The sequence below is a fragment of the Vicugna pacos genome, chromosome 7 (genome assembly GCF_048564905.1).
Source record: "Vicugna pacos chromosome 7, VicPac4, whole genome shotgun sequence".
Lineage (NCBI taxonomy): Eukaryota > Metazoa > Chordata > Mammalia > Artiodactyla > Camelidae > Vicugna > Vicugna pacos.
The window spans coordinates 9948579-9973849 of record NC_132993.1 but is presented as its reverse complement, the minus strand read 5'-3'; the positions used below and the strand labels follow the sequence as shown (position 1 = coordinate 9973849).

Sequence of the window (25271 nt, the reverse complement as noted above, 5' to 3'; positions counted from 1 at the left end):
TTTTGTGAACTATCTGTTCAAACCTTTCGTCCACTTGTTATTTGGGTCATTCATATTCTTACTAAATTTAAGAGGTCTTTATGTATTCTAGGTAGAAGTCCTTTGTCAGATATGTATTCTGAACATTTTACTCAATTCTATGGTTTGCCTTTTCATTTTCATAGTGACGCTTTTCAAAGAAGAGAAGTTTTTAACTTTGGTGAAGTACAATTTATCACCTTTTAGTGAAACCACATTTTAAAATATATTCATAAATATAGAAATAGTTTTATGTGTCCATGTAGGTGTGTGTAAGTACGTAAGTATGTAAATACATTTCTGCTCCTATTTGCTGGCCTGGAGGGCTTAGAAGAACTGACACACCCCTGGCAGTGAACACACTGAGAGTTCAGATCCTGGTTTTTAAGTGCTCTTCTCCACTAAAAGGAACAGGGCTTCCTGAAGAAATGGCTAATTCTAGGGTAAGATTTTTTAAAATGTACAAGAAGAGCCTATGAAAACAATTTTTTCCCTTCCAGTTTTATTGAGATGTAATTGACATACACTACTGAATAAGTTTAAGATGGACAGCGTGATGATTTGACTTATATACATCATGAAATGATTACCACAGTAAGGTTAGTGAATACTCATCATTTCATACAGGTAAAACATTAAATAAATAGAAAAAAAAATATATTTTCCCTGTGATGAGAACTCTTAGGATTTACTCTCTTAACAACTTTCATATATAGCATACAGCAGGATTAATTGCATTTATCATGTTGTAATAAATACAGTATATCCCTAGTACTTATTTGTCTTATAACTGGAAGTTTGTACCTTTGACCACCTTTATCACCCTACAAAGATACATTATTATTGACTATCTTCCTTATGATGTACATTTCAGTGTTGTGACCCATTTGGAAGTTTATACTTCTTACTTTCCCTTGCCTGTTTCACTATAACTACCCTCCTCCCCTCTGGAAACCACCTAATTGCTTTAGGTATCTTTAACTTTTTGTTTTGTTAACTTGTTTTTCTTTTTATATTCCACATATAAGTGAAATCATATGGTTTTGCCTTTTGCTGTCTGATTTACTTCGCTTAGCATAATACCCTCTAGGTCCATCCATGTTCCTGCAAATGGCAAGATTTCATTCTTTTTTATGGCTGAGTAATAGTCCAGTGTGTGTGTGTGTGTGTGTGTGTGTGTGTGTGTGTGTGTATTACATCTTCTTTATCCATTCATCAGCCTGTAACATCTGTTACACCAGAAAATAAGAAAATACTAAAAAAAAAAAAAGTGGGGATGTAGCTAGAGGGGACCGCGGTCACCTTGAAGGAACTCCTGTTAGCCAAATAAAAACAAAAAATAAAAGTAACAGATTACAGTCCGCTGAATAAAATATAGAATCATGAGTCCATACTGATATGCACAATTAAATGACCAGTAAAATAAATGAGCATCATGTAAGCTCTTATTTAGCAGAATTACAACTCATAAATGAAGAAGAAATGGTAGAAATAGAAACTCGTCATTTGTTGACCATTATAGTGGTAATTGATTTAGGCAGTGGTCATCAATTGAGTGGATAAAGTTCTGATAAGGATAAAAATGTTGGTATAACATCAGAATATCTCTTACAAAATGCTAATGAACTACAAAGGGAAAACTAGGACTTTATGATGGAGAAATCTGGCAGATATCAACATAATCAGATGATCAAGGTTAAAACACTGCCAGTGGTGAGATGAGTCAATGTCAGGTGTCCTCTGATGTATTGAGAAGAGTGTAGCATTGTTACTAATACTTAGATATATGCAAATGATATAAAGGCATAAGAATTTTAGTTTGTGATATATGCTGTTGTGCTAGATAATCATTGTATGGTTGGGGAAGAGGGGATGAGTGATAATTAAACCAAGAATGTACTTCTAGCATAGGGATCAATGAGTACAAAATCCCTGAGGCTGAAAAGAGTTTAATATGATCTAGAACTTGTTCTAGGTCTGGTACAGGTTTAACACACTGGTCAAAGAGGAAGATAACAAGAGATGTAGTCTTAGAAGGAGGAAGGGCCAGATATTTAGCTCTTTCAAAGCTTTCGAAAGGAATTTGGTCTTATATTGTTAAAGAGAGGGTGTTATAGATTTTTAAGTAGAAGAGATACATAATATGCTTTGCATTTTCAAAGGATAACTGTTGCTATGAAGAGAATGGCAGGAATGAAAGTGTTTTTCTAATCTACCAACACCTAACTTAAATTATCTGAGGAGGAAAGGAGAAAGAAATTAATGCCAGTTTTCAAGTCATTAACTCATAAGGATGTTGATCTACCTCCTCCAAGCTCCACCAGATCTATCTGGGGCAAGACTGAGATCCAGGAACTCATCACCATCCATATCCCTGGGGAGTGTAATTTATAATGTGGTCCCAGGAGTATCTTTGTTCTTATTATTTTATGACCTTCATGTGTATAGATCCAGCTAGATATTAAGTCATCACCTGCCAGCCCCTTTTCTTCTGAACATCTGTCCCCAGAGTCCAGAGAAATGGAGACAGAGACAAACAGTTTTTGTTCTTCTGGCAGAGATGATGTCTGTGTCTCGTATATCCCTGTCCCCTCTCCCTCCGGACACTCAAGGATGATCTGGGAGGGCTTGGGTGGAGATGAGCTCACCATAAAACCTCTCCTGCTGGTGCTTATTACCATGAGCAGGTCAGTCCCTGCATCAGCCTGTGTCAAGAGAACAGGAGCAACTCCTGCACCTGCAAAGTCCCTCTTTCAGACTCTTAGAGGGAACAAGATTCTCAGCTGTGATCTTCAAAATCTCTCCTGACTTCTGTGCAGCTTCCTCTAAATCTAATCCTGTTTCTAAGACCAGTGCCACAGTGAGTAAAGGCTTTTTTTGCCAAGTGTGGTAGTTTAGAGAAGCTGGGGTCTGGAGGAAGGAAGGGCTCCAGAAATCAATACATTGAATGGGAAGTACAGGGTCAGCTTACAGGCAGGCAGATTTCTGGGTTTAAGACAGGGCTGGAATTTGCAAACCTGGAGCCATAAACTGCCCATTGAGAAAGGTCGTGTATATCATGAACAGTCTTGTAATAGGTGTATACGTCTATGGAACATTTCAGGTTTTCCCTTTCTCTCACCCCAGTGGCCATGTGGTTGGTGGGATGACAGCCAAAGAAAATGAAAGAAGAGTCACAAGACTTGATTAAATTCCAAGACATACTCTGGATGTTTTTCCTAAAGTAATGTCTTTCATCCATCTATTTATCCATCCATCCATCCATCCAACAAATGTACTGTCCAAATACAATGAGCCAAAACAGCATCTACTTATCAGAACCAGGGAAGCAACCCTGCAGGAAGGTGGGGTGGGGCAGGAGTATAAATGTATTACAGAGGTCCTTGCCCTGACCGTGGACCATAAATTACTTCTGTGACTGGTGACCAAACTAGTGATGTCACTCTGCCCATGCACAGAAGGAAAACAGCCAGATTTTCCTGCATAGTATCAGGAAGAAAAACGTAGTGCCAACTTCATGTACTAAAGCATTAAATCTAGTAGAATGCAGAGGGAAACATACTTCCTTGAAGCTGCATTTGTACATTTCATTCTCATTTTATTCATCGGTATATTTACTCTGCGATCATTTATTGAGCACCTGCTGTGTGCAATGTCCTCCCCACAAGTTTTAAAATAAGAACAAATCAGATGATAAAGAGGAAGTAGGAACAAAATTTGAAAACTAAATAAATTGGAAAGGAGAAGCATACAAGAGAATCTGGCTATGGGCCTTTCTCAAAAATGAAATAGTCATTATGGAAAACAGTTTATTCTGTGGCTGCCATTGTGATAGAGCATAAATTTTTGCAGTCAAAGTTAAATAAAATTCTGTAGAAATGAAAATAGTACATGATACCCTGTATTCCCTTATACTAGCTACCTAGCCCTTTCTGCTTTACTGTGGATTAAAGGACTTGACATGATGACTCTGAAAAGGATTGTTCACTGAGATAATGCACAGTCTATGCCATAAACCCTCCTCTCTCTGTTTAATAGCGAATCCAGATATACATTTGCTCCTCAGCACACAGAGCATTGAGGCAGCAGTGACCAACACAGACACGTCACCAGGGCATGACAGGAAATCAGACATGGGTCACGGAATTCATCCTCCTAGGATTCCCACTCAGCCCAAAGATGCGGGTGCTCCTCTTCGGGCTCTTCTCCCTGTTCTTTGCCTTCACCCTGCTGGGCAACGGGGTCATCCTGGGGCTCATCTGGCTGGACTCTAGACTGCACACCCCCATGTACTTCTTCCTTTCACACCTGGCCATCGTGGACATTTCATATGCTTCCAACAATGTCCCAAAGATGCTGGCAAACCTTCTGAACAAGAAAAGAACTATCTCTTTTGCCCCATGCATAATGCAGACCTTCTTATACATGGCTTTTGCTCACACTGAGTGTCTCATCTTGGTAATGATGTCGTATGATCGGTACGTGGCGATCTGCCACCCCCTGCATTACTCTGTCATCATGAGCTGGAGAGTGTGCACTATTCAGGCCATCACTTCCTGGGTCTGTGGTTCCCTCCTGGCCCTGGTCCATGTGGTTCTCATCCTGAGACTGCCCTTCTGTGGGCCTTGTGAAATCAACCACTTCTTCTGTGAACTCCTGTCTGTCCTCAAGCTGGCCTGTGCTGACACCAGCCTTAACCAAGTTGTCATTTTTGCTGCTTCTGTGTTTATCTTAGTCGGGCCCCTCTGCTTGGTGCTGGTCTCCTACACACGCATCCTGTTCTCCATCCTGAGGATCCAGGCAGCTGAGGGCCACAGAAAGGCCTTCTCCACCTGCTCCTCCCACCTCTGCGTGGTGGGGCTCTTCTTTGGCAGTGCCATCGTCATGTACATGGCCCCCAAATCTCAACACCCTGAGGATCAGCAAAAGGTCCTTTCCCTGTTTTACAGTCTTTTCAACCCTATGCTGAACCCACTGATCTACAGCCTGAGGAATGCAGAGGTCAAGGGTGCCCTGAGTAGGGTGCTGTGGAAGGACAGGCCAATGTGAGCAATGCTAGAGTCTGGAAAGTGGAAGATTTGTTCTCTGTGACATTTGGGGGAATGTTAATGCAAATGTCTTAAAATCTCATGTCTTAGATTTCTGCTATTTAGAATATGTATTGATCAGGTGCTCTTTCTAAACATGGGGCTCTGACTAGACTGCAAAGCACAAGCAGAAAGTCGTGAAGAGCTCAGGCCAGGAGACAAGAATCAGGTAGTGGCGCAGTACGTGGCAGGGAGCCATGGAATCTACCCGCCAGTTCCCAGCACTAAGGCCCAAGTTCTTTCTTTTGAAGTTTTGTCCTCTTAAATTGCCTCTTACATTCTTGTATTATTTCCATCTCCCTTATTGCTGTAAGAATGTGCTAACAATGCCATAATAAATGCTGCTACAAGAGTGCACCTCTAACAAGACAGAGAATAAAAGTTGACTCTGGTTAAGCAGTGCCCTCCTGGGAAATGCAGTCAGGACTGTGGGAAGAGCAACTCCCTGGTCTGAAGGTTAAAGTCTAAGGGTGATGCTGTTAGTTCTGAAAAATCACCTGAATTTGAGCCTAATGAATTTATTTCTGTGAAAAGCAAAGTTCACTTGTATGGATTTTTTAAAATATGGGAGACAGAAAAGTAACAGGATCTTTGCTTCATTTCATTTAATTCTACACTATTTAGTTAGAGAAACTTTGTGATTAGAATAACCCTAAAGGGCCATTATTAGGAGTTACTTTCCAGAGTTCTGATTACAAAGCTGGGTGTAGGTGACATTTGACTGTTATGATGATTACAGGTGTTAGAAAATACTGTAGAAGAAAGAGTGCATCAAGGGAGCCTAGTAACTTGACGTACATTGTAGATTCACATTTAGAACCAATAACAAAACTGAGACCGATAAAGACTTGTAGGAACCTCAACCAAACTCCAAAGAGCACCTGCTCCGTGTGATGGAAATCACTCATTCTGGACCCTAGCGTCAGAATCACATGGAAGAGTAATTTGTTTCTTTTAGCACAAGTTCAGGACTTAAGTGGCCAACACGGTATGGTAATGGTGATTTCTCTAACACAGAGGGTGTGGTATCTTTGGAATTCTCTCACTTCCTCTCTATTCTTGTAGTATCACATGCCATTCAGGTGTGTGATACATGATGATCGTACATTATTATCTTTCTGTTTATCTATTTTTTACCCTAATTCTCTCATGTTTTAATTTCACTCTGTATCTTCTTTTTCCCATGAAACTTAAGAGCAAAGAGAAATTTTTCCCTTCCTCCCTCTCTCCTAATGCACTCTTTCCCCTCAGTTCTCACAAAGTCTAGTTTCTGACTCTTCTACCCATTGACTATTCTATTCATTAGTTCATTTGGGCAAATAGTTTTGTCTCTGCCCATTATCTTCGTCTTCTTAGCTCCACAGTCAGGACATTTCTAGCCCACAGAAATCCACAAAACTTGTTCCAATCTCCTCCTCCCCAAAGAATAAGGTGAATAAAGAAATAAATATAAAGCACTGTGGAATTATTTTCTATCCTATTTTAAGGGTGGGAGAAAACAGGTAATATTTTCAACAAAAATTACTTTTTAACTGTAACTGAAAAATTGCGATGTTCTCTAAAATATGTTTACCTTATGTTAAGGTTAATATCCTAAAAGGGAAGAGGAAAAGGAAAGTACAGGACAGTTTGTCTCACACAAAACATAAATCATAGGCTGGAACTCAGAATTTTTCTACAAGGACGCATTAGAAAGATCAGCAGATGGCATTCACTCTTACATCAGCTCAAAAATACTTGGGAAAAAATAGACCAAAAAGACCAAGCTTGTGCAAAGGTAACTGGTACGGAAGAATTATAAAAAGATGACCTCTAGCAGGTCTGAGGAGTGGCTCTGACTGGAAAAAAAATGACAAAACTATATTTTGTTAATAAATCGCAGAAAATGCCTGAGCTTGAGACAACTCTTACTTGTTTCAATATTTGTGTTATGGGATTTAATAAACAAACTGTATTTTGTTGTGATCTCTTTTTCTGTGTATTCTTTTAACATTAGTCATGGTTCTGAAGAGGCTGAGATAAGAGGGAAGAGGATGCACTTACTCTTGATGTTGGGGATTCTGCTGGTGCTTCCCTGCGTTGTTCTGTTTCCCTTTCTCCCTTAACACCATGAAGCAGGTATTAGTTTCCTCCTTTAGTGAATAAGGAAACAAAGTTTTAAAGGATTTTAGTAATTTTCTCTACCCAGCGGATCCAGGAATAGAACAGAGTTGGGAGTTTAACATGATTGTATTGATTCCAAACCCACACTGCCTGTCAGCTTTCTTCCTGAAACATCACAGATTTTAGCTCAACCTGGCTGAGACTTGGCATCCTCGTGACAGGGCAGAGTGGCAGGAAAAAATATATACATATTTGATAAAAAGGGTATAATGGAAATGAAAGTGATCACACAGTAAGACTGAATGCGGGTAAAACTCATGATTAAAAAAACTATTGTTTTGATTAATTATTTTGGAGAAAGTCTCATTTAAAAGAGGCTGAAGGACAGTGCATAGGTGCTTGGGTCCAAAATGATTTTCGTTGTTACTACTCAATGATAAAATTGCAGAAAGAATTCTGCATAAAATTTTACAGTCTATATATAATAATTGCAGAAGGACTCTTGAGATAATATCTGGGAGGGAAAATAAATACAAAAATCATACCTTTGTAGTCTATGGCTTTGTTACATTCATGCCCCACCCAGACAACTGAGAGTTCTCGTCAGCTGTGTGTCCAGAATAGCTCCGCTAGGAAGTTTCAAGTTCTATATGGGGAAATATAAATTCACTGTTGTGCTAACATGTTCACTGGTGGAAATTTCAGCACTTGAAGTAGTTTACCCCTTATATATAGCTTTACCTGTCCTTACAATTGCCTGCCAAGTATGGTAGTGAGATTAGAACAGGAATATATAGATGAGAAAATAAACAAATACACAGACAGAAATGGTTTTTTGAAATAACTGTCAATGTTTAGGCTGGAAAAAAGAAAGAGTTGTCTTCAAATGTCCCACAGAATATCCTGTAAGAGGTAAAAGTGGTTGTTTATTGCCTTCCTTAAAGGAAAAAAACTAGAATCAATAAGTAAATGTATAACGGGGTAGAATTAAAATCAATATGAGAAAACATTTTCTAGCATGACATGTTATTCAACAATGAGGTCTTACTAACTGAGGTGCAATCTTACTGTAAATATGCAAGCAGAGTTGGGGTAAATATCATGGATTGAATGGGCATTTGGAATAGATTCTCTCCAATGTCTCTTCAATATTAGAAATTTTATGATTTCATGATAAGCTTTTTAATATAATTCTTTTTTTTTTTTACTGTGGGAGAGCTTAAATTGATTTTAAACAAACCTGTAACAATTGAAAGGTATTTGATTTTTTTCCATGTCAAAGTCCAAACGATCTCTTTCTTTCAATTAGTGAGCATAATCATCAAAAGAAAATATTGAGGTAGGAAAGAATGGCTGTACAAGCTTCATATTTTGTGGTTCTCTCATTTTAATTTTCACACAGCTGTCATAACTTCTAGATACGTGTGATTTCACATTTTAAAATGCTAGCTTGAACTCCAGCCACAGTAGCTCAATGACTTTTGCTTCAAACACGGAGCAACAACAGATAAAGTATGAAAAGAGGAAATGAAAGAGACAAAACCAGCCTCCAAGGCAGCGTAAACATCTGTGTGGACCAGAAGGAAGGCATAAAGGGCGTGTGAGTGATGCTGAAGCCATGGGTTAGCCCACAGGGTCTGGAAGCCGGCAGATGTGGCAACAACTTTTATCTTGGAAACAAAAGATACTGAAATACTCTATGTGATAGTGAGGAACTGGTGTCAGGCTTCTTCCTCGAAAGTCAGATATGAAGAAGGGCAGGACAGGCACCCTTTGCTTATTCACAGAAGCCAAAAATCTTTGCTGCCATATACTGCCTCAGTAAACAGCCTCAGGAGAATTGCAGGCTAAGAATGTGAGAACCCCCAGGCACCACACTGCAACCAGCCGTGGAGTCCAGCCACCCACCCTCTCTGTGCTGAGACCTTCAATATACTGAGTATCACTGTAGGGAAATAATTCTAAGTCATAAATATAGGATCCAGGTCTGGAAACAATGCCTAAGAGTTAAGCTGAGACAATCCCTAATCCTCTAGATGAGAGGCGGGGTGGCGGGGGGAGGACTGGCTCCGTAGAGTAGCCTTTGAATCTTTTTCCATGACTCGAGGATATCAGTGCCAAGAAAAGCAGCCAAAATCATCAACTGGAATACAGATTCACTTCTGATGGCATTTATTTTGTGCCCCAAGGAATGAATAATCTGACAAACATTTTATATTTGTGTGTTTCATATGCATAAACAGAGTTTTTAAAGGTATGGCAACTATTTTAATTAATTAATTTTTATGATCAGATGTAGTTTATTAAAATCTAAAAGTCTAATGCTTGTTGTGCTGACAAGAAAAATAAGAAAAACAGGAGGGTAAACTATGTTATGATAATTTCACAGTGTCTAAGAAAATAAGGGAGCACTGATTTTAACAAACCATTTTTTGCTGATGATTTTTAACTTTCTATCGTAATGAGGAGTAGTGAGCATTATACAACCAAATCTCCTCAAATTTCCTGAACTTTGCCCTTTTCATTACTGCACTTGGATGAAATTAATGTTGGTTGTAAAATACAAAGCCAGACAAATTTTGATATGACTTTTTCCATTGGAGGAAAATATTTATAGTGTTTTGGGAAAAATATAATCAAATAAATTAATGTAGTTACTACCAAATTACAATGACTAGAATTACAAAATAGATTTCTTTTCTGTGCTTTGTATCAGTTGATTCTTGCAATAACCTATTGAGCTCTTTCAGTAGGTTACAATACTGTATCTTTTTTTAACATTTTTTATTGAGTTATATTCGTTTTACAATGTTGTGTCAAATTTCAGTGTACAGCACAATTTTTCGGTTATACGTGAAAATACATATATTCATTGTCACATTTTTTTCGCTGTGAGCTACCATAAGATCTTGTATATATTTCCCTGTGCTATACAGTATAATCTTGTTCATCTATTCTACATTTTGAAGTCCCAATCTGTCCCTTCCCACCCCCCGCCCCCTTGGCAACCACAAGTTTGTATTCTATGTGTATGAGTCTGTTTCTGTTTTGTATTTATGTTCTGTTTTTGTTTTTTTTTTGTATTCCACATATGAGCAATCTCATATGATATTTTTCTTTCTCTTTCTGGCTTACTTCACTTAGAATGACATTCTCCAGGGACATCCATGTTGCTGCAAATGGCGTTATGTTGTTGATTTTTATGGCTGAATAGTATTCCATTGTATAATGTATAGGAGAACATTTTTGAGATATACATGAGATAATCTTTTGCCTATATTTTCTTCTAGGAGGTTTATCGTATCTTGTCTTATGTTTAAGTCTTTGATCCATCTTGAGTTGATTTTTGTGTATGGTATAAGGGAGTGATCTAGCTTTACTGATTTACATGTTGCTGTCCAGTTTTCCCAACACCATTTGCTGAAGAGACTGTCTTTATTCCATTGTATATTCTTGCCTTCTTTGTTGAAGATGAGTTGACCAAAAGTTTATGGGTTCATTTCTGGGCTCTCTATTCTGTTCCATTGGTCCATATGTCTGTTTTTGTACCAGTACCATGCTGTTTTGATTACTGTAGCTCTGTAGTATTGTCTGAAGTCTGGGAGAGTTATTCCTCCAGCCTCTTTCTTTCTCTTCAGTAATGCTTTGGCAATTCTAGGTCTTTTGTGATTCCATATAAATTTTATTATGATTTGTTCTAGTTCTGTGAAATATGTCCTGGGTAATTGGATAGGGATTGCATTAAATCTGTAGATTGCCTTGGGCATGGCAATTATTTTAAGTGGCTAAGGAATTAAGAATAAAAAGATTAGACAACAACAGGTAGATTCCAAAAAGAACCAATTGCAAATCTTAGAAATAAAACTATCATCCCTGAAATAGAACAAAAAAGAAAATCAACAAATAGGATAAATTCTAGACCGACCACTTAGAATAAAGAATTTGTGAAACAGAAGATAGTAGTGAACTGTTTACCCAAAAATACAACAGAGAGACTATTTTTTAAGAAAGTGGAATAAAAAGCACATAGAAGCTAGACTGAAATGCAATATTTATTTATCTTATAGGAATTCCAGAAGAAAGGAGGAAATGGGGTAGAAGAGTAGTTGAAGATATCACTGTTGAGATTTTTTTTTCTGATTGATGAGTAAATGAATTCTCAAATCCAGAGAGAACTCTGAATATCAAAACATGGGGGAATAAAAATAAATCCATATCTAGACATATTGTAATGAAACCCCAGAATGTTAGGGAGGAGAAAAATTACAAAAGTTCCATAGGAACAAATAGCTACAAAAGAATAACAAAGTAATAGCAGACTTGTCCTCATCAAAACAGATGGAAGAAGAAAACATTCAAAATGATGAGCAGAGTGTTACTTTCCAGTTTCATTCTTAGCTTAACTATCACTCTGGAATAAGAGAGCTGAAGGAGAGGAAATGCTGTGAGACAAAGTCTAATGAAATGTACCATTGTAAATTAAGTCTACTGCAACAAAAAAGTGTTTATAAAAACGCACCCCCCACAGGCTTTCAATAGATGAACTACAAATGGATCTACTTGGATTAAAAAAGACATGTTAGTAAATGTAACTGTTGAAAGCAAACAAAATCTTTTGTTATATTAAAAAAGAAAAGGACACTCTGATCAGCCATAACAGGTTGATGAAAGTAACACCAGTGAGTAATTAAATCAAGGCAAGGCCCTTGTCATGACTGTAAAGAAGATGAAAATCTCAAATAATTCTAGGCTGCCTTAGAAAGACTTATAACTAAAGTGTATGTTAGAGTTTAAAGGTGGATCACCTTTGCTGCCTATGGGTCCCTAGGCAGTGGTTGTGGCAGCTGCAAAGTCTCTCCACTCCTCAGTGATGCCGTTAGCCTTCCAGCCACAGACAAGGGCCATTGTCCTAGTGCCGGCAACCACATGAGTTCCGCTGCCAGCCCTGGCCAGCTCAGCAGCGTGCTGACCTGCTGCCCCAGCCCCAGCAATCCCGGCTGCAGGAGCTGGGGAGGCCTGCTGATGGCGTGTCTGAAGATGGGAGAGCAAGACATGGGAGGAAGGAGAGTGAAGTTTTGGTTAAGACATGGAGCCAGGCCAGCTCATGAGACTGACAAATCTGAAGAGACAGAAGAGGTCCAGCAGGAGGAGGAAGAGGTGAGGTGAGGAGGAGGTAGGGTCTGGTAAGAAGAGGACTGGAAATGGTGAAGGAGAACCAGATGTTAAATGATGAAAATAAAATAATTTAATAATGAGTTTGATGTCCTTTATTTAAGGGAAAACATGGTTTGGGGAAATGCAGTGCCTCACAAGCAGTGGAATACGGTTCCCGAGGGATTTTGGACAAGCGCAAATTTTACAGAGAGTTAGAAGAGGCAGCTCAGAAACAGGGCAGGATTGGCTAGATGGTGGTGGGTCTCCCTATAAAGCTGGCAGGTCCTCTTTCCTCGGGTAGGGGGAGCTTGCTACAGCTGGGTTGGAGGATTGTGACTGGTGCATGTTAGGTCTCCTTGCCAGGTGTTTCCAGTAAGTGTAGGCTGGCTCAGGTGTAGATTCATGATGTGTACCAGGCCACGGGGCTGGCCTGCGCTTTGTGGGTCTTGATATACAAGTTAACTTTATCACAGAGTATGACAGCAAAGGAGGCGCCTTGGGGTGATCCTTATCTGAGGAGGCAGAATAAGTCTATTTCTGAGGAATTCCATTTTTCTTTTGAAGGCATTCAATTTGTGATGGAGGATTTTGTCTTCCATCAAAGGACTGGTTTTGTTAACTGTGAGAACAATGGTAACCACAACATTCAGCCTTTTTTTTTCTTTAACATTTTTTATTGATTTATAATCATTTTTCAATGTTGTGTCAAATTCCAGTGTTCAGCACAATTTTTCAGTCATACATGGACATTTACACACTCATTGTCACATTTTTTTCTCTGTGAGCCACCATAACGTTTTGTGTATATTTCCCTGTGCTATACAGTACAATCTTGTTTATCTATTCTACAATTTTGAAATCCCAATCTATCCCTTCCCACCCTCCACCCCCCTGGCAACCACAAGTCTGTATTCTCTGTCTATGAGTCTAATTCTGTCCTGTATTTACACTTTGTTTTTGTTTGTTTGTTTGTTTTTTAGATTCCACATATGAGCGATCTCATATGGTATTTTTCTTTCTCTTTCTGGCTTACTTCACTTAGAATGACATTCTCTAGGAGCATCCATGTTGCTGCAAATGGCGTTATGTTGTTGGTTTTTATGGCTGAGTAGTATTCCATTGTATAAATATACCACCTCTTCTTTATCCAGTCATTCAGCCTTTACCTTGAATGGATAAGCACCCAGTTAATGTCATCAAGAAACTTCAAGAAGAGTGAGCCCAAATGAAAGGAAATTAATGATCCTGAAAGAACATATACTGTTCTCTATCAATCTGTCAGACAAGCAACACAATCGATCAGTGTAGCTTATGAAGAACAGATGATAAAGTCAACGGAAACCAGACATTGAAATGAGCGTGTTGAAGGAATGAAAGAAAAGACAAAGACAAGGAAGGAAAAAAGTGAAAGGAAAACATGCTCTTGCCCTTGGCTGGTGTTTGGAATCACCGGGGAGCTCTAAAGAATCCTGATGCTTGGGACTCACAGACTGACTAAATCTGCCGAGAGGTCCCAAGTGTCAGTATATTTTAAGGCTCCCCAGCCACAGCAGGGTTTGAGAATCACTACTCTAATGAGAATACATATTACATTCAAATCAATATAAAAATTGCAAAAATTAAATATATATAAAAACCTCTCAGATTTTCAGAGAATCAACATCACAAGTATTCACTGTTTTATCCCAATGGTGATAAATTTAAAATTAACAAAGAAATAATACAAATATTTGGAAACCTAAAGATGCACTTCTGCATAATTTGTGTTTTACTGACAATGTTAGTGATGTAAGTGCTTAATATCAAACTTAAGATGTAAAATTAAAATGGTACAAAAAAGTTCAAGTTACATTTATTGTTTAAATAGACACAATAAATTAAATATTAAACTCAAGAATATATGGTGACCAATAGTTGAAATGAAGAAAGGATATAATTTATGTAAGAGCAAACTTTATTGATAAAAATAAATAATTATGAAGATCATTAAAATAAAAACCTAGTTCTTTTCACAAATGCCACTAAAATAGATAAGACTGATGACAAAAAAAGGGGAAAGGTCTCTATAAACAATGTTGGGTATTAAAAGTTACAGACCCAAAATACAGATTTTTAAGTGAAAATATCAATATGAGGAAATAGCATCTTTCTGACATGTAATGGTATAAGCTGGATTCTTGTCACCAATAAGCCTTTTACTGAACAGTTTTGATGGAGAGAAGCCTATTTCAGATCTACTGCAGGTCAGCGGTCTCAGGGTGAAAGACAATCGGTCTATTAATTTCTAAGTTGATTGCTGTGTATTCTAAAATAACTCTAATTTAGAAAGTTATATTCTACCTCTTTTATATTTGAATATAAGAATAGATTTAGGTAAAAGAGTAAGAGAAATTTAACTAACAAAGATACCATCAGATTGTCTCAGGTGCCTTCCTCAGAACTGTATGATGGTGTCAGTTAATTTCCATCTCAGGAATAAGAGAAAATGGTAGCAGTTGCAGACCTGGGGGAACCTTGCTCTTTCTCCCCAACCACCGCCCACTCCTTTGGGCTCAGAATCTCTGGAAACAAAATAGAAATTGTTTTCTCGTGAGAGAGTTCCTCCCCTTTTTTGTGCTCCAGTTTAAATCTACAAAACAGGATTTAACAAGTCCCGCTGGGACACCGTATCTCCTTCCCTGACTCCTTAACTTGTTCCCCGCAGCTTCTGTAGGTCCTGCTACAGGTCTCATTTTATGAATTGTATTCCTTGTGGTGACTTGAAAATTCAGGTGTCATATAAAACTCAGACAATACTAGAGAGGAAGAGAAAAAATATATATGGGTCTCATCTGCCCTAAATACTACTTAATCTATTTGGAGGGTTAATGGATGGGGAAATGTTGGAGTTCTTGAAACCATAATAAATCCAAGCTGTGGTTAAGGGTAAGTAAGGTATGAAGGAGTCTTAGAAATCGTTCTAATGCTTCTTACGTTTTTGGTCGTGGACCCCACAGTGAGTGAAGAAATCAGTGGTATCGTCTTGTCATGAATGTCCCTCTAGAGAAAACCAGAGATAAGATAGCCAGTGAGAGCCCCCTTCCCCCGGTAGAAGCAGATGGTGGTGTGTGATGAACCTTTATCCCTCCCCCGCATCAAACTCTCAGAAGCATGCTGAGAGGTAGCTGAGCTGGAGACAGTAAAGTCATCTCTCAGAGCGACACCTGTGGCCTCTGTTGGGGCACTTCCGCTTCTAAGAGGATCCTTGAGAGGAAAGAACTTCAACACTGACTTACGGATGCTGTTGACTTTGTTGATGTACTTTCACTTCTCTCAATTCATATCCAATTGGTCTTCTCATTTTTAGCTGTAAATCTGAAGTAACTTTGTTATGTTATCTGGTCTTTGTTCACCATACAGTTTCAGGTACATTTTGCGCTGTTATGAAAAATCACAGCGCAAAATGTAATTGTTACCTGTGAGTGGCAAATTTCTGCTATTTATGGACAGCTGGTAGGATAAGTTTTAAAGTATCATCTCCTTTAGATAAACCTAATGTGGATCATTTCCTTTGATGCATTTAGTGTTGAATTCCTTGTTTAAATTATAAGATAAATAGCTGTTTGAGAGATCTGCTTGCAAACCTTTCTATTTCTTCATGAATTTAAGCTGTGTTTTCCTGAAATAATAGGCCTAACTAACTGACTAGAAAATGCGTTTGTTACAGAAAAGCATCCTGAGGTTTTTACTTTTGAACGTGAACTTGCTTTCGGTGAGTCATTTAAACATGAGAATTATCATCTTTGTGAGTTCTTTTAACAGTCTATTCATTCCAAGCAGGTTATATACTCCAGCAGACAGGAACTGTCTCATGCACCCTCAGCTGAGACCCGTAGCAAGACATGTTTTGTAAATATCTGCAGATTTGATGTTTTGTGTTGTGTGTTTTGGCTGCTTGCAGATAGGAGGAGGATGGGGTGATACTCAGTGGTTCTTCTACTTTAGTTTCTTGTGTGCTTTCATCATATGACATTTTAGAAATAGCATTGCTAACTTCATTGGCCCCAAATACTGCAAGAAAGCTGAAATGAAAATGGTGAACATTTTGCTATACATTGAGGGCCAGTGAGTCCTATAGTTGGAAGAGACCTCAGCGTTCTTCTCGTTCAGCTTCTCACATAGCGTGAGTCCCATGTTGAATAGATGGTTAATCAATCTTTGATTTAAAACACTCATTGACATAAAGTTCAGTCCTAGTAAAACAACCGGTTTTCAAGAAGGTGATCCTAGTTTGTATAAAGCTACTTCTTGGACTAAGATAAAATCATCTCCTAGTAATTTCACTATGAATTTTGATTAGTCTTTGAAGAAGGAGCTGACAGACAGGAGCTAAACTATGGATTTTTCTTAGAGTCTTATTTTAGTGAAATTTAGGTGGATTCTGAACTGATGAAGGCTACAGAGATCAGACAGGCAAGAAAACAAAAGCAATGTTTTAAAAGTTACAGTGATTCAAACCTCAGAATACCTACTCTGTTGTGAAAGGATTTTTTAAAATTTGGCACACCACAAAACCCTCCAAAGATTCATGATAAATAATATTTTTTACATCAGAGTTGATAAGGTACGAAATAAAAGATTCTATGAATACAAATCTATAGTTAGACATTAAGCTGTAGTCTTGGATATTGATCAGTATTTTAAAAATCCCAGGTCATGACTCATCATGAAATCATTCAGCCAGCATTTTTACTAATGAAATAGAGTTGTTTAAATAATAAAGAAAATACCAAGTACGTTGCACATAGTAAGGATTCAGGTTTCTCTCTCTGTGTGTGTGTGTGTGTGTGTGTGTGTGTGTGTGTATGTGTTGTGTATTCATGCTTATATGTACCTGGTAGATATTTTATGGTAGGATGTGACAAAAACATTGGGAAAACTTGAGTGTAGATAAATACAGAAATCTATGTGTTTATGTCTATCTGTGTATATATAAATACATACACATAAAGATATAGAATATAAATATTCATATAGTAGTATACGAGGGATGACAGGGTAATGTTCTGATTATAAGACAGCATGATCAGAATAAGCCACCTGTGAGTACAAAAATCAAAACCAAATTCTCTGTTTTAAATCCAGCCAATGTTGTAGCAAACTACCTGCCACACTCTCAACTGAATCTGAGGTTTTGCTGTCAGTAAAGATCAGAAGGCTGACAAATAATTCACTTACAGAAGGCACACGTGTGTGGGGAAATCTGGTGGAAGAGCCACATGCCCCTCACCCTCCTTCCCATCCTCACGTATTGATGTCAAGACCGCACGCAGCACACAACACATGTTTGTGTATATGGACAGTGCGGTGCACAGGCAAACCTCATAGAGCAATCACAGCCTGTGGAAAAGTCCCCTACTGTGAAGACAGTCTAAGTATTCACATATTACGAGCCATGACAAAAGTTGGTTTGGAAATAAAGCTGAGATTTATTGAGTAATGTCATAGAACGCTAGCATGTAGCCTACCACAGTGAAAAGGTTCCCTTCTGTTTCATTTGGAATCCAGGGTTTTCACTTAGTAAGTGACGAGCAGAACAAAATATCATCAAAGTTGTTTTCCTGGGAAATAAACAATGACCCACACAGATCCACCGTGTTTCAATACTTCCCTCAGACATTCGGACTTGGTGAGATTCATTGTCTGTTTCACAGGGAAATGGAGGAAAATCAGACCTCTGTCACAGAGTTCATCCTGCTGGGATTTCCCCTCAGCCCAGGGGTTCAGATGCTTCTCCTTGGGCTCTTCTCCCTGTTCTTTGCCTTCACCCTGCTGGGCAATGGGGTCATCCTGGGGCTCATCTCCCTGGACTCCAGGCTGCACACTGCCATGTACTTCTTCCTCTCACACCTGGCCATCGTGGACGTAGCCTATGCCTGCAACACGGTGCCCCGGATGCTGCTAAACCTTCTGAGTCCAGCCAAGCCCATCTCTTTTGCCGGCTGCATGACACAGACCTTTCTCTTTTTGACATTTGCTGTCACAGAATGTCTTCTCCTGGCGGCGATGTCCTATGACAGGTATGTGGCCATCTGCCACCCCCTCCGATATTCTGCCATCATGAGCTGGAGGGTCTGCATCATGCTGGCAGTGACTTCTTGGGTTTTAGGAGTCCTCCTGGCCCTAGTACACCTAGCATTACTCCTACCGTTGCCCTTCTGTGGACCCCATAAAGTTAATCACTTTTTCTGTGAAATTGTAGCTGTTCTCAAGCTTGCCTGTGCAGATACCCACATTAATGAGACCATGGTTTTGGCTGGGGCAGCGTCTGTGCTGGTGGGACCATTCTCCTCGATTGTAATATTCTATATTCACATTCTATGTGCCATCTTAAAGATCCAGTCAGGGGAGGGGTGCCAGAAAGCCTTCTCCACCTGCTCATCCCACCTCTGTGTGGTTGGACTCTTTTATGGCACAGCCATTATCATGTATGTTGGATCCCGATATGGGGATCCCAAAGAGTGGAAGAAATATCTGCTACTGTTTCATAGCCTTTTTAATCCCATGCTCAACCCCCTGATCTATAGTCTGAGGAACAAAGAAGTCAAAGCTGCTCTGAAGAGAATGCTTGAAAAAGAGAGAGCTTGATGAAAGCCTTAGAGAATAATAATGACTGAGTTTAAAGGGACCTGAGAAGTCATCACATCCAAAGACTACATAGATACATAAACGTTCTCTAGGGCATTTTTCAACTTCTTGAAATTTCCTGTGACTATCCCCCGAGAAAGCCCAGCCTACTTTCCTGGCTCTGGCATTGAAGGCCAGTGCTGCACAGGAGCTTCCAAATAGTATACACACTTTTAATATGGTTGTGTAAAGTGTTCTGAATAAGAGGAAATAAATGTGTGTACTTTTTCTGTAAGCAAGCCTTATAGACAAAATTTTATAGAATAAAGCAAGGTATTAGAAGCATATTTAAGAGACAGGAGTTAAGAGAGATTTATACCATAGTAGTTATTTAAATATTTTAAATTCAACAACTTGTCATCTCTTTCAAAAATAAATCTACATTTAAAATATTTGTTTATATTCCCATGATAGTGATGTTTTCTAAGGCATAACCAGCTTGAGCTATAAAGAGCATGAGCCGTGACTTCAAGGGAAAGAGAATTAAGAATGTAATTGTGATGCATCTAACAGCGACAGGAAGGCCCCAAACGTTGTCATGCTAATAAATATACAGACATATTGGAGCTTTCTCAGTCACCTTTTCCTCTACTGCGGAGTGTAGGTAGAGATTCATGGACGGTGGAGCTGAGAAGGGGAGAGCAGAATGGAAGTAATTGAAAGTCCTTGAAAGAACTCTATGTATTCTCTCATTGGCTTGGTCAATTTTCTCCTATGGAAATGACCAAAACTTGGAGAAAATATCGTGGCAAAAAGAAAAGGCTGTAATTGTTGTGAAGTTTTGTTGTTTTGTTACTAGAACTATACATTATCGGAAGCATTTGATTTTAAATTAAGAGATTTGAGGTAAGTAAATAATCAAACTTAAAAAGACAGCACTTAATTATGAAGTGATAGAAAATAATTAAGAAGTAGTGGAAAAGGATATAGAGAGACTTTTTTTTGTTTTTTCCATTCTTTCCTCAAGTTATATACTAAATTAAACCCCTTAAATACTTAAACCATACATAAGGGAAATAGTCAACTTTTAAAATAAAATGTTTTGTCTGTGGATAACTGCTTTTGAAGAAGAAAATATATAGACTTCTCTCTTACAGGACATCCCTTTTGTAAGGACATCTGTTATGCAGACATTTTATACCATAACCAAGAAAGCTTTAAAAGTATGTCTATTTTGAGCTCAGCTGGAGCTTGGTTTTTACAAAGTTCTGCCGATTGCTAGATGTGCAATTGACTTAAATTATTTGGAATTTAGATTTATTATGTGTAAAACGAGCTTGCTAAAACCAAGCTCACAGTTTTGTTGTGAAGATAAGAAGGAGTACTGTATGCAAAATGCTTAGCAGAATCCATGGCTCATAATAAGAGCTTAATAAATGATAGTTATTAACATTATCTACTACTTTACATTCTCATATCTTTAAAGAACAAGGACTACGATCTATAAATGAGACAAAAGAAAATTAGATTCCCCACTGTACTGGAAAGAAGCAGCAATGTTACAAAATTTAGCCTTTTACTTGATGCAAAATGCCAGGATGTCAAATAATTTACAAGGTAAATAATTCATAGTGTATTTCCATTGCAATCTCAATTCTCTCGAGAAATATGGGGGGAAAAAAGGTTTAAAAGTACATGGATTAAAAATAAGTCAAAATTACAAAAATTCATCTGTATGTGCAGTTTTTACCTATATCGGTTCACAGTCTAATAAGGGAGACCAGCATTATTCTGATCATGGTATACATACATACATGCATTACAGGATCACAAGCCTTTTCTTTTCTTTTCTTTTCTTTTCTTTTAAACAGTTGAACCAAGAATACAGAACTTATTTCTTCTTTTGTGATTAGCTTAATATTCTTAATGATCGGCAATGAGAGGTTTGAGGAGTGGGGAAGATGAGGCCATATATGTGTGTTGGGACACCATGGATATTAAACTTCTATTGAAGGGATGGAAGATTTGTTTGTCTTGCCTGATTTAAAGAGCCTCTTCCTCATGTTCTCGCATCCTAGTCCATGTATGAGTCTCTCCTGTGAGACTTGTTTGGTCCTTGGTGAGTGCCGGCTGGTTTCTGCTGAGATTTGGCCTCTCTGGAGCTATTTCAGGACCTGTCTAGTCTTTGATCCTGGAGTATGGGGCTGTGGAAATTATGTTCTCTTATTATATTTATTTGGTATCCATTATACATTCTTGCTGTTTCATCCTCATTCTGTCCCCTTGCTGGTGCTATGAACCTCTGTGAGATATGACTGTGTATTCCATTTTGATCTCTGCTTGGACCACCCTGAAACACTCATGTGCAAGGCAATTTCGCCTGTATCATGCTGATTCCCAGTGAAACCTCTGGCCACTCTTTCCTACCATTTGCATCTGCCATCTAGGAGCATGTAGCATTATTCAAATCCCTTCCAGAAAACATGGAGGCCACAAGGGTCCAGCAGAGCTGTCTCAGGCTCAGGGATCCAGCCAAGTCAGTTCCTGAGCACTCATCTCTCCTTGCTCACCCTTCTGTGATGTTTTATGCATTGGTCTCCAGCCAGAGATACTAATGGGGAGTGTACAGAAGTAGTCCTATGCTTTGAGGTTTATTCTTATCATATCTAACAACCCCCGATCTGTGATTTCAAACCAGAGTGAGAAAGCCTGGATGTACATGCGTCTGGTACCTACTTTTTCTTACCTGTCTTCCTTTTCCTTTATATCCCACTGGGAACAGAAGTACAGAGACCCTGCCTTTCCAGAGGCAGAGAATGCCCTTACATCTTAGACTGAGATCTCTCTACCGCTTGCTTTCAGTAACTTTAGTGGTTCCATTATCCTGGGTTCCCCTAAAATAAAGCCTGGTGTAAAAGTTTATGTATCAACATTTGTATTTTCTATCCACTTTTTACAAGACCTCATCAGTCTCAGGGATTTCAGTACAGTATGTATGCTGTTAGCACAGAAGTTAATAGCTCATGAAAGGCCTCTTCCCCAAATGCAGTGGTCCAGAAAGAACATCTGCCTGCTGCACATCAGTGGGAAGGAGCAGTGCCTGCTGACTTTCTTTCTCAGGAGAGTAAAGCCAGCGTTCCTAGAGCCACTTCACAGGCTCCAGTTATGAGAGAGCAGGGTTCATTCTCTGTGAGTCCCTGAGTAAAAATAAACACTTGCAATGGAAAATTCTGATAATTCATTTCACAATAACACTTTCTGGCAAAGATTGTTCGTTCTCTAGAGAGGATTCGGTCCTCCGAGGAGCTGTCTTAACAAGCTCCTTGGGGTTCACGCTTACCACGTCATGAGATTTAAATCATTTTGAAAGGGGCTGTCGAGGAAGGCATGACTTGAAGATCAAGTACATGACGAGGCCAAATAGTTGGGGATTGTACTATGTGACATAATTCAAAATACGACTTAGCCCTGTGGAATTTTCATGCCGAGATCCCTGAGTAGGCTCACCCCACCATTCTTCCTGGGTTCTTACTTCTCTGCACAAGAAGGAACACACACACACTCACACTCACTGATAACAAAGTAGGAGAGTCAAAAAGAGAGGGGTAGGCTTTACACTACTCTGTAGGAAAGACAGAATGGTGAGAAGACGCCTTGCACTTTGTCCCCTGGACGCCACAGGTATGTCTCTGGGGAATGGGTTGGTTTTAGGTCATCAGAGGATAAAGCCCTCGCACCTGGAAGCTCCTGAGCATCCTTCCGTCCTGTCCTCTTGGTCAGAGCAGAAAGTGTATCTAAGGCTCATAACCCACCGCACCGGCTTTAGGGAGCAGGTGCCTCAGCTCCAGCGACTCCCCATCTCTGTGAGTTTCCCTGTATGTTCAAGCTCAAATTGAGAAAAAAGTGTCAGAAATAGTATTACCCTTCCTTATTGTATAAATCTTATTTATACCCTGGTTAATGGTTTACAGAAGAGCAGGACAGAAGGCTGGCAGAAATCATCAGCTTTAGGAAGAAGAAAAAGCCACTTTTATGCAGACCCCTTTCTTGTGCTGTGCTGGGGTCTCAGAGTAACATCTGATGCCCCTGTTGTCTAAACATAGGTTTCTTACTCCTCCTGGTCAGAGCCCCTCCCTGGTCACGCTTATGGGAAGGGGCTGCTGAAACTCGCTCTCCCTGAGTCATGGTGTGAAACTGAAAGGGCATAAGAGCCATTTAACCCTGTTGCCTCCTTTTACAAATGATGAAGCTGGAGATGATGTGTGATTTGTCCTTCACTACCTTTCACTTCTTCCTCTGTTGCAGACCATCTGCTCCTACTGCATCCTGGAAATGTCCTACTGCCAGGGAAGTGAGGGACATTGACCTCCTTTTCTTTGCTGCTCAGTGGGGAGGTGTTAATAAGTGGTTAAGTGGCAGGGAGAAATCTTATAGCTATTTGATAAAAATCCCATTATTACTTTTTCCTGTATCAGCGAAGCTGGTAGAGGTGCCAGATTAGCTGTTCCTGATTTGGTGTTCCCGGGCTTATTCTGTTGGGATGGTTGTTCTAATCCCAGGGAAACTGTTTCTCACGTCCTAGAGTGGGCTTACATGGCTTCCACTGTGCCTTATCACAGTTTAGAGGAAAGTATTCAATGGTAGAAATAAGATTGAAAGTTCTACTATGAAAACAATTTCTCCATTGCACCTCTGTTCTGTATCTGGCATCATGCTCAGTGACAACATTTGCTTTATGAAAACTTCAAAAATTCAAATATATACTTTTTTCTAAGTCATGTTTGAGAAATGGTTTTTCTAAATAATGAAGTGAAAACGTGTTATTCTTAAATTTTAAAAATATAAAAAGCAAAGAAAATCCAGCCAGTGTGTGTAACATGGTAATGAGACAATCTTTTCTTTGTTTGGATTCTGTTTAAGAAACATTGCTACTCTAAGACCCTCCAATTTGTATTCTGGAAGGATGGTCATATCCTTCCTGTTTACATCTAAAACCTACCTGAAGTTTATTTTGTGTATCACGTGTGGTAGGGACCATGCCTTAGATTTTTCCTCGTAGATAGACAGCCAACACAGTACTATTTATTGAAAATACCAGTGGCTCCTTTGTCTTAGAGCAAGTGTGTGTGTGTGTGTGTGTGTGTGTGTGTGTGTGTGTGTGTATTCCTGAATTTCTGAGTTAACCAAGCTGTTTCATTGGCTTATTTATCTTTGCCCCAATAACACACTGACTTAACTGTGATGGCTTTATATGTTCACAGTCAATAAAGTCTTTTTACTTCATTCTTTACTCTGAAGATATCCTTGGCTATCACTGATTATTTGAATGTTCACATTCAACATCTAGAATAAGATTATTATTTCCACAGATAAAGGAAACTTGCTAGGATGCAAATTTGAACTTCATTAAAATTATAGATGAATTGGGAGAAATTTGGAATCTTTAGAAATTTCCAATCTTTAAACATATACATTTTTTCATTTTGTACATTGGCCTTGGATCCAGAGTATAAATGAGTAAATTTGCTTATTAATTAATTTTTTTAATTTGCTTATTTATTTCAGTGGCTTACCTACAGAGTTTTCTTCAATGTACACAATTAATATTTTATATTCTCTGTTTTAATTCTCCTACCCTTTACTTCTCTCTGCCTTACTGCTGGCTACTTACTGAGTCCACATTAAATAAAAGCGGTGTTGGTGTAGCTCATTAGGTTTATTTCCTAACTCAGAGGAAAAACTTTTTATTATTTCACCATTAAATATAATGTTTCTGTATGTTTGGGAGATACTCTTTTTCAGATTAATGAAGTTCCTTTCTATTTGAGGTGTATTACGTCTTTTTATAGGGAACAGATCCTGAGTTTTACCTTTTTGGTGGATTTTTCCTTTCCTTGTTGTTCTATAGTAGTTCCCATGTGCCTATAAGTGCTTTGGCGCCATACCAGTATTGCTGCCACCAGTTTCTATGTGGCTCAAAGATGTTTTTACATCGTTTCATATTTGACCTTTGTGTGTGTGTGTGTGTGTTTGTGTGTGTGTGTGTGAGAGAGAGAGAGAGAGAGAGAGAGTTTGCATGTTTGTACTTATGTTTAGGTAGTTTAGGTGTGGCTCTTGTAAGTGTTTTGTAACTTGATTTTTTTTCCTTCTAATGTGTTTAACTCTTTTAGTGTCTTACATTTACATATAATGTGAGAGTTGACATATATAGACTTATTAATACAGCTTGATTTGTATATCCTGTTTATCAAAAAATTTATTTGCTTCTTTATTTCTCCTTTTTCACCTTCTGCCTACTGTTGG

At 38.7% G+C, this 25271-nt stretch overlaps 2 protein-coding genes across 2 annotated transcripts; both read left to right on the top strand.

The window, feature by feature from the left end:
• Positions 1-4107: 4107 nt before the first annotated feature.
• On the top strand, positions 4108-5096 carry LOC102530122 (olfactory receptor 2A5). The gene has a single exon (XM_006210099.2). The coding sequence runs from the start codon at positions 4135-4137 to the stop codon at positions 5065-5067; it is 933 nt and encodes a 310-aa protein (XP_006210161.2). The 5' UTR covers positions 4108-4134; the 3' UTR covers positions 5068-5096.
• A 12963-nt stretch (positions 5097-18059) lies between these two features.
• OR2A25 (olfactory receptor family 2 subfamily A member 25) lies at positions 18060-18989 on the top strand. The gene has a single exon (XM_006210068.2). The coding sequence runs from the start codon at positions 18060-18062 to the stop codon at positions 18987-18989; it is 930 nt and encodes a 309-aa protein (XP_006210130.2).
• The last annotated feature ends 6282 nt before the right edge of the window (positions 18990-25271 follow it).

Coding starts and splice junctions, on each gene's coding strand:
- LOC102530122 (XM_006210099.2), top strand. CDS start 4,135: ATGACAGGAAATCAGACATGGGTCACGGAATTCATCCTCCTAGGATTC.
- OR2A25 (XM_006210068.2), top strand. CDS start 18,060: ATGGAGGAAAATCAGACCTCTGTCACAGAGTTCATCCTGCTGGGATTT.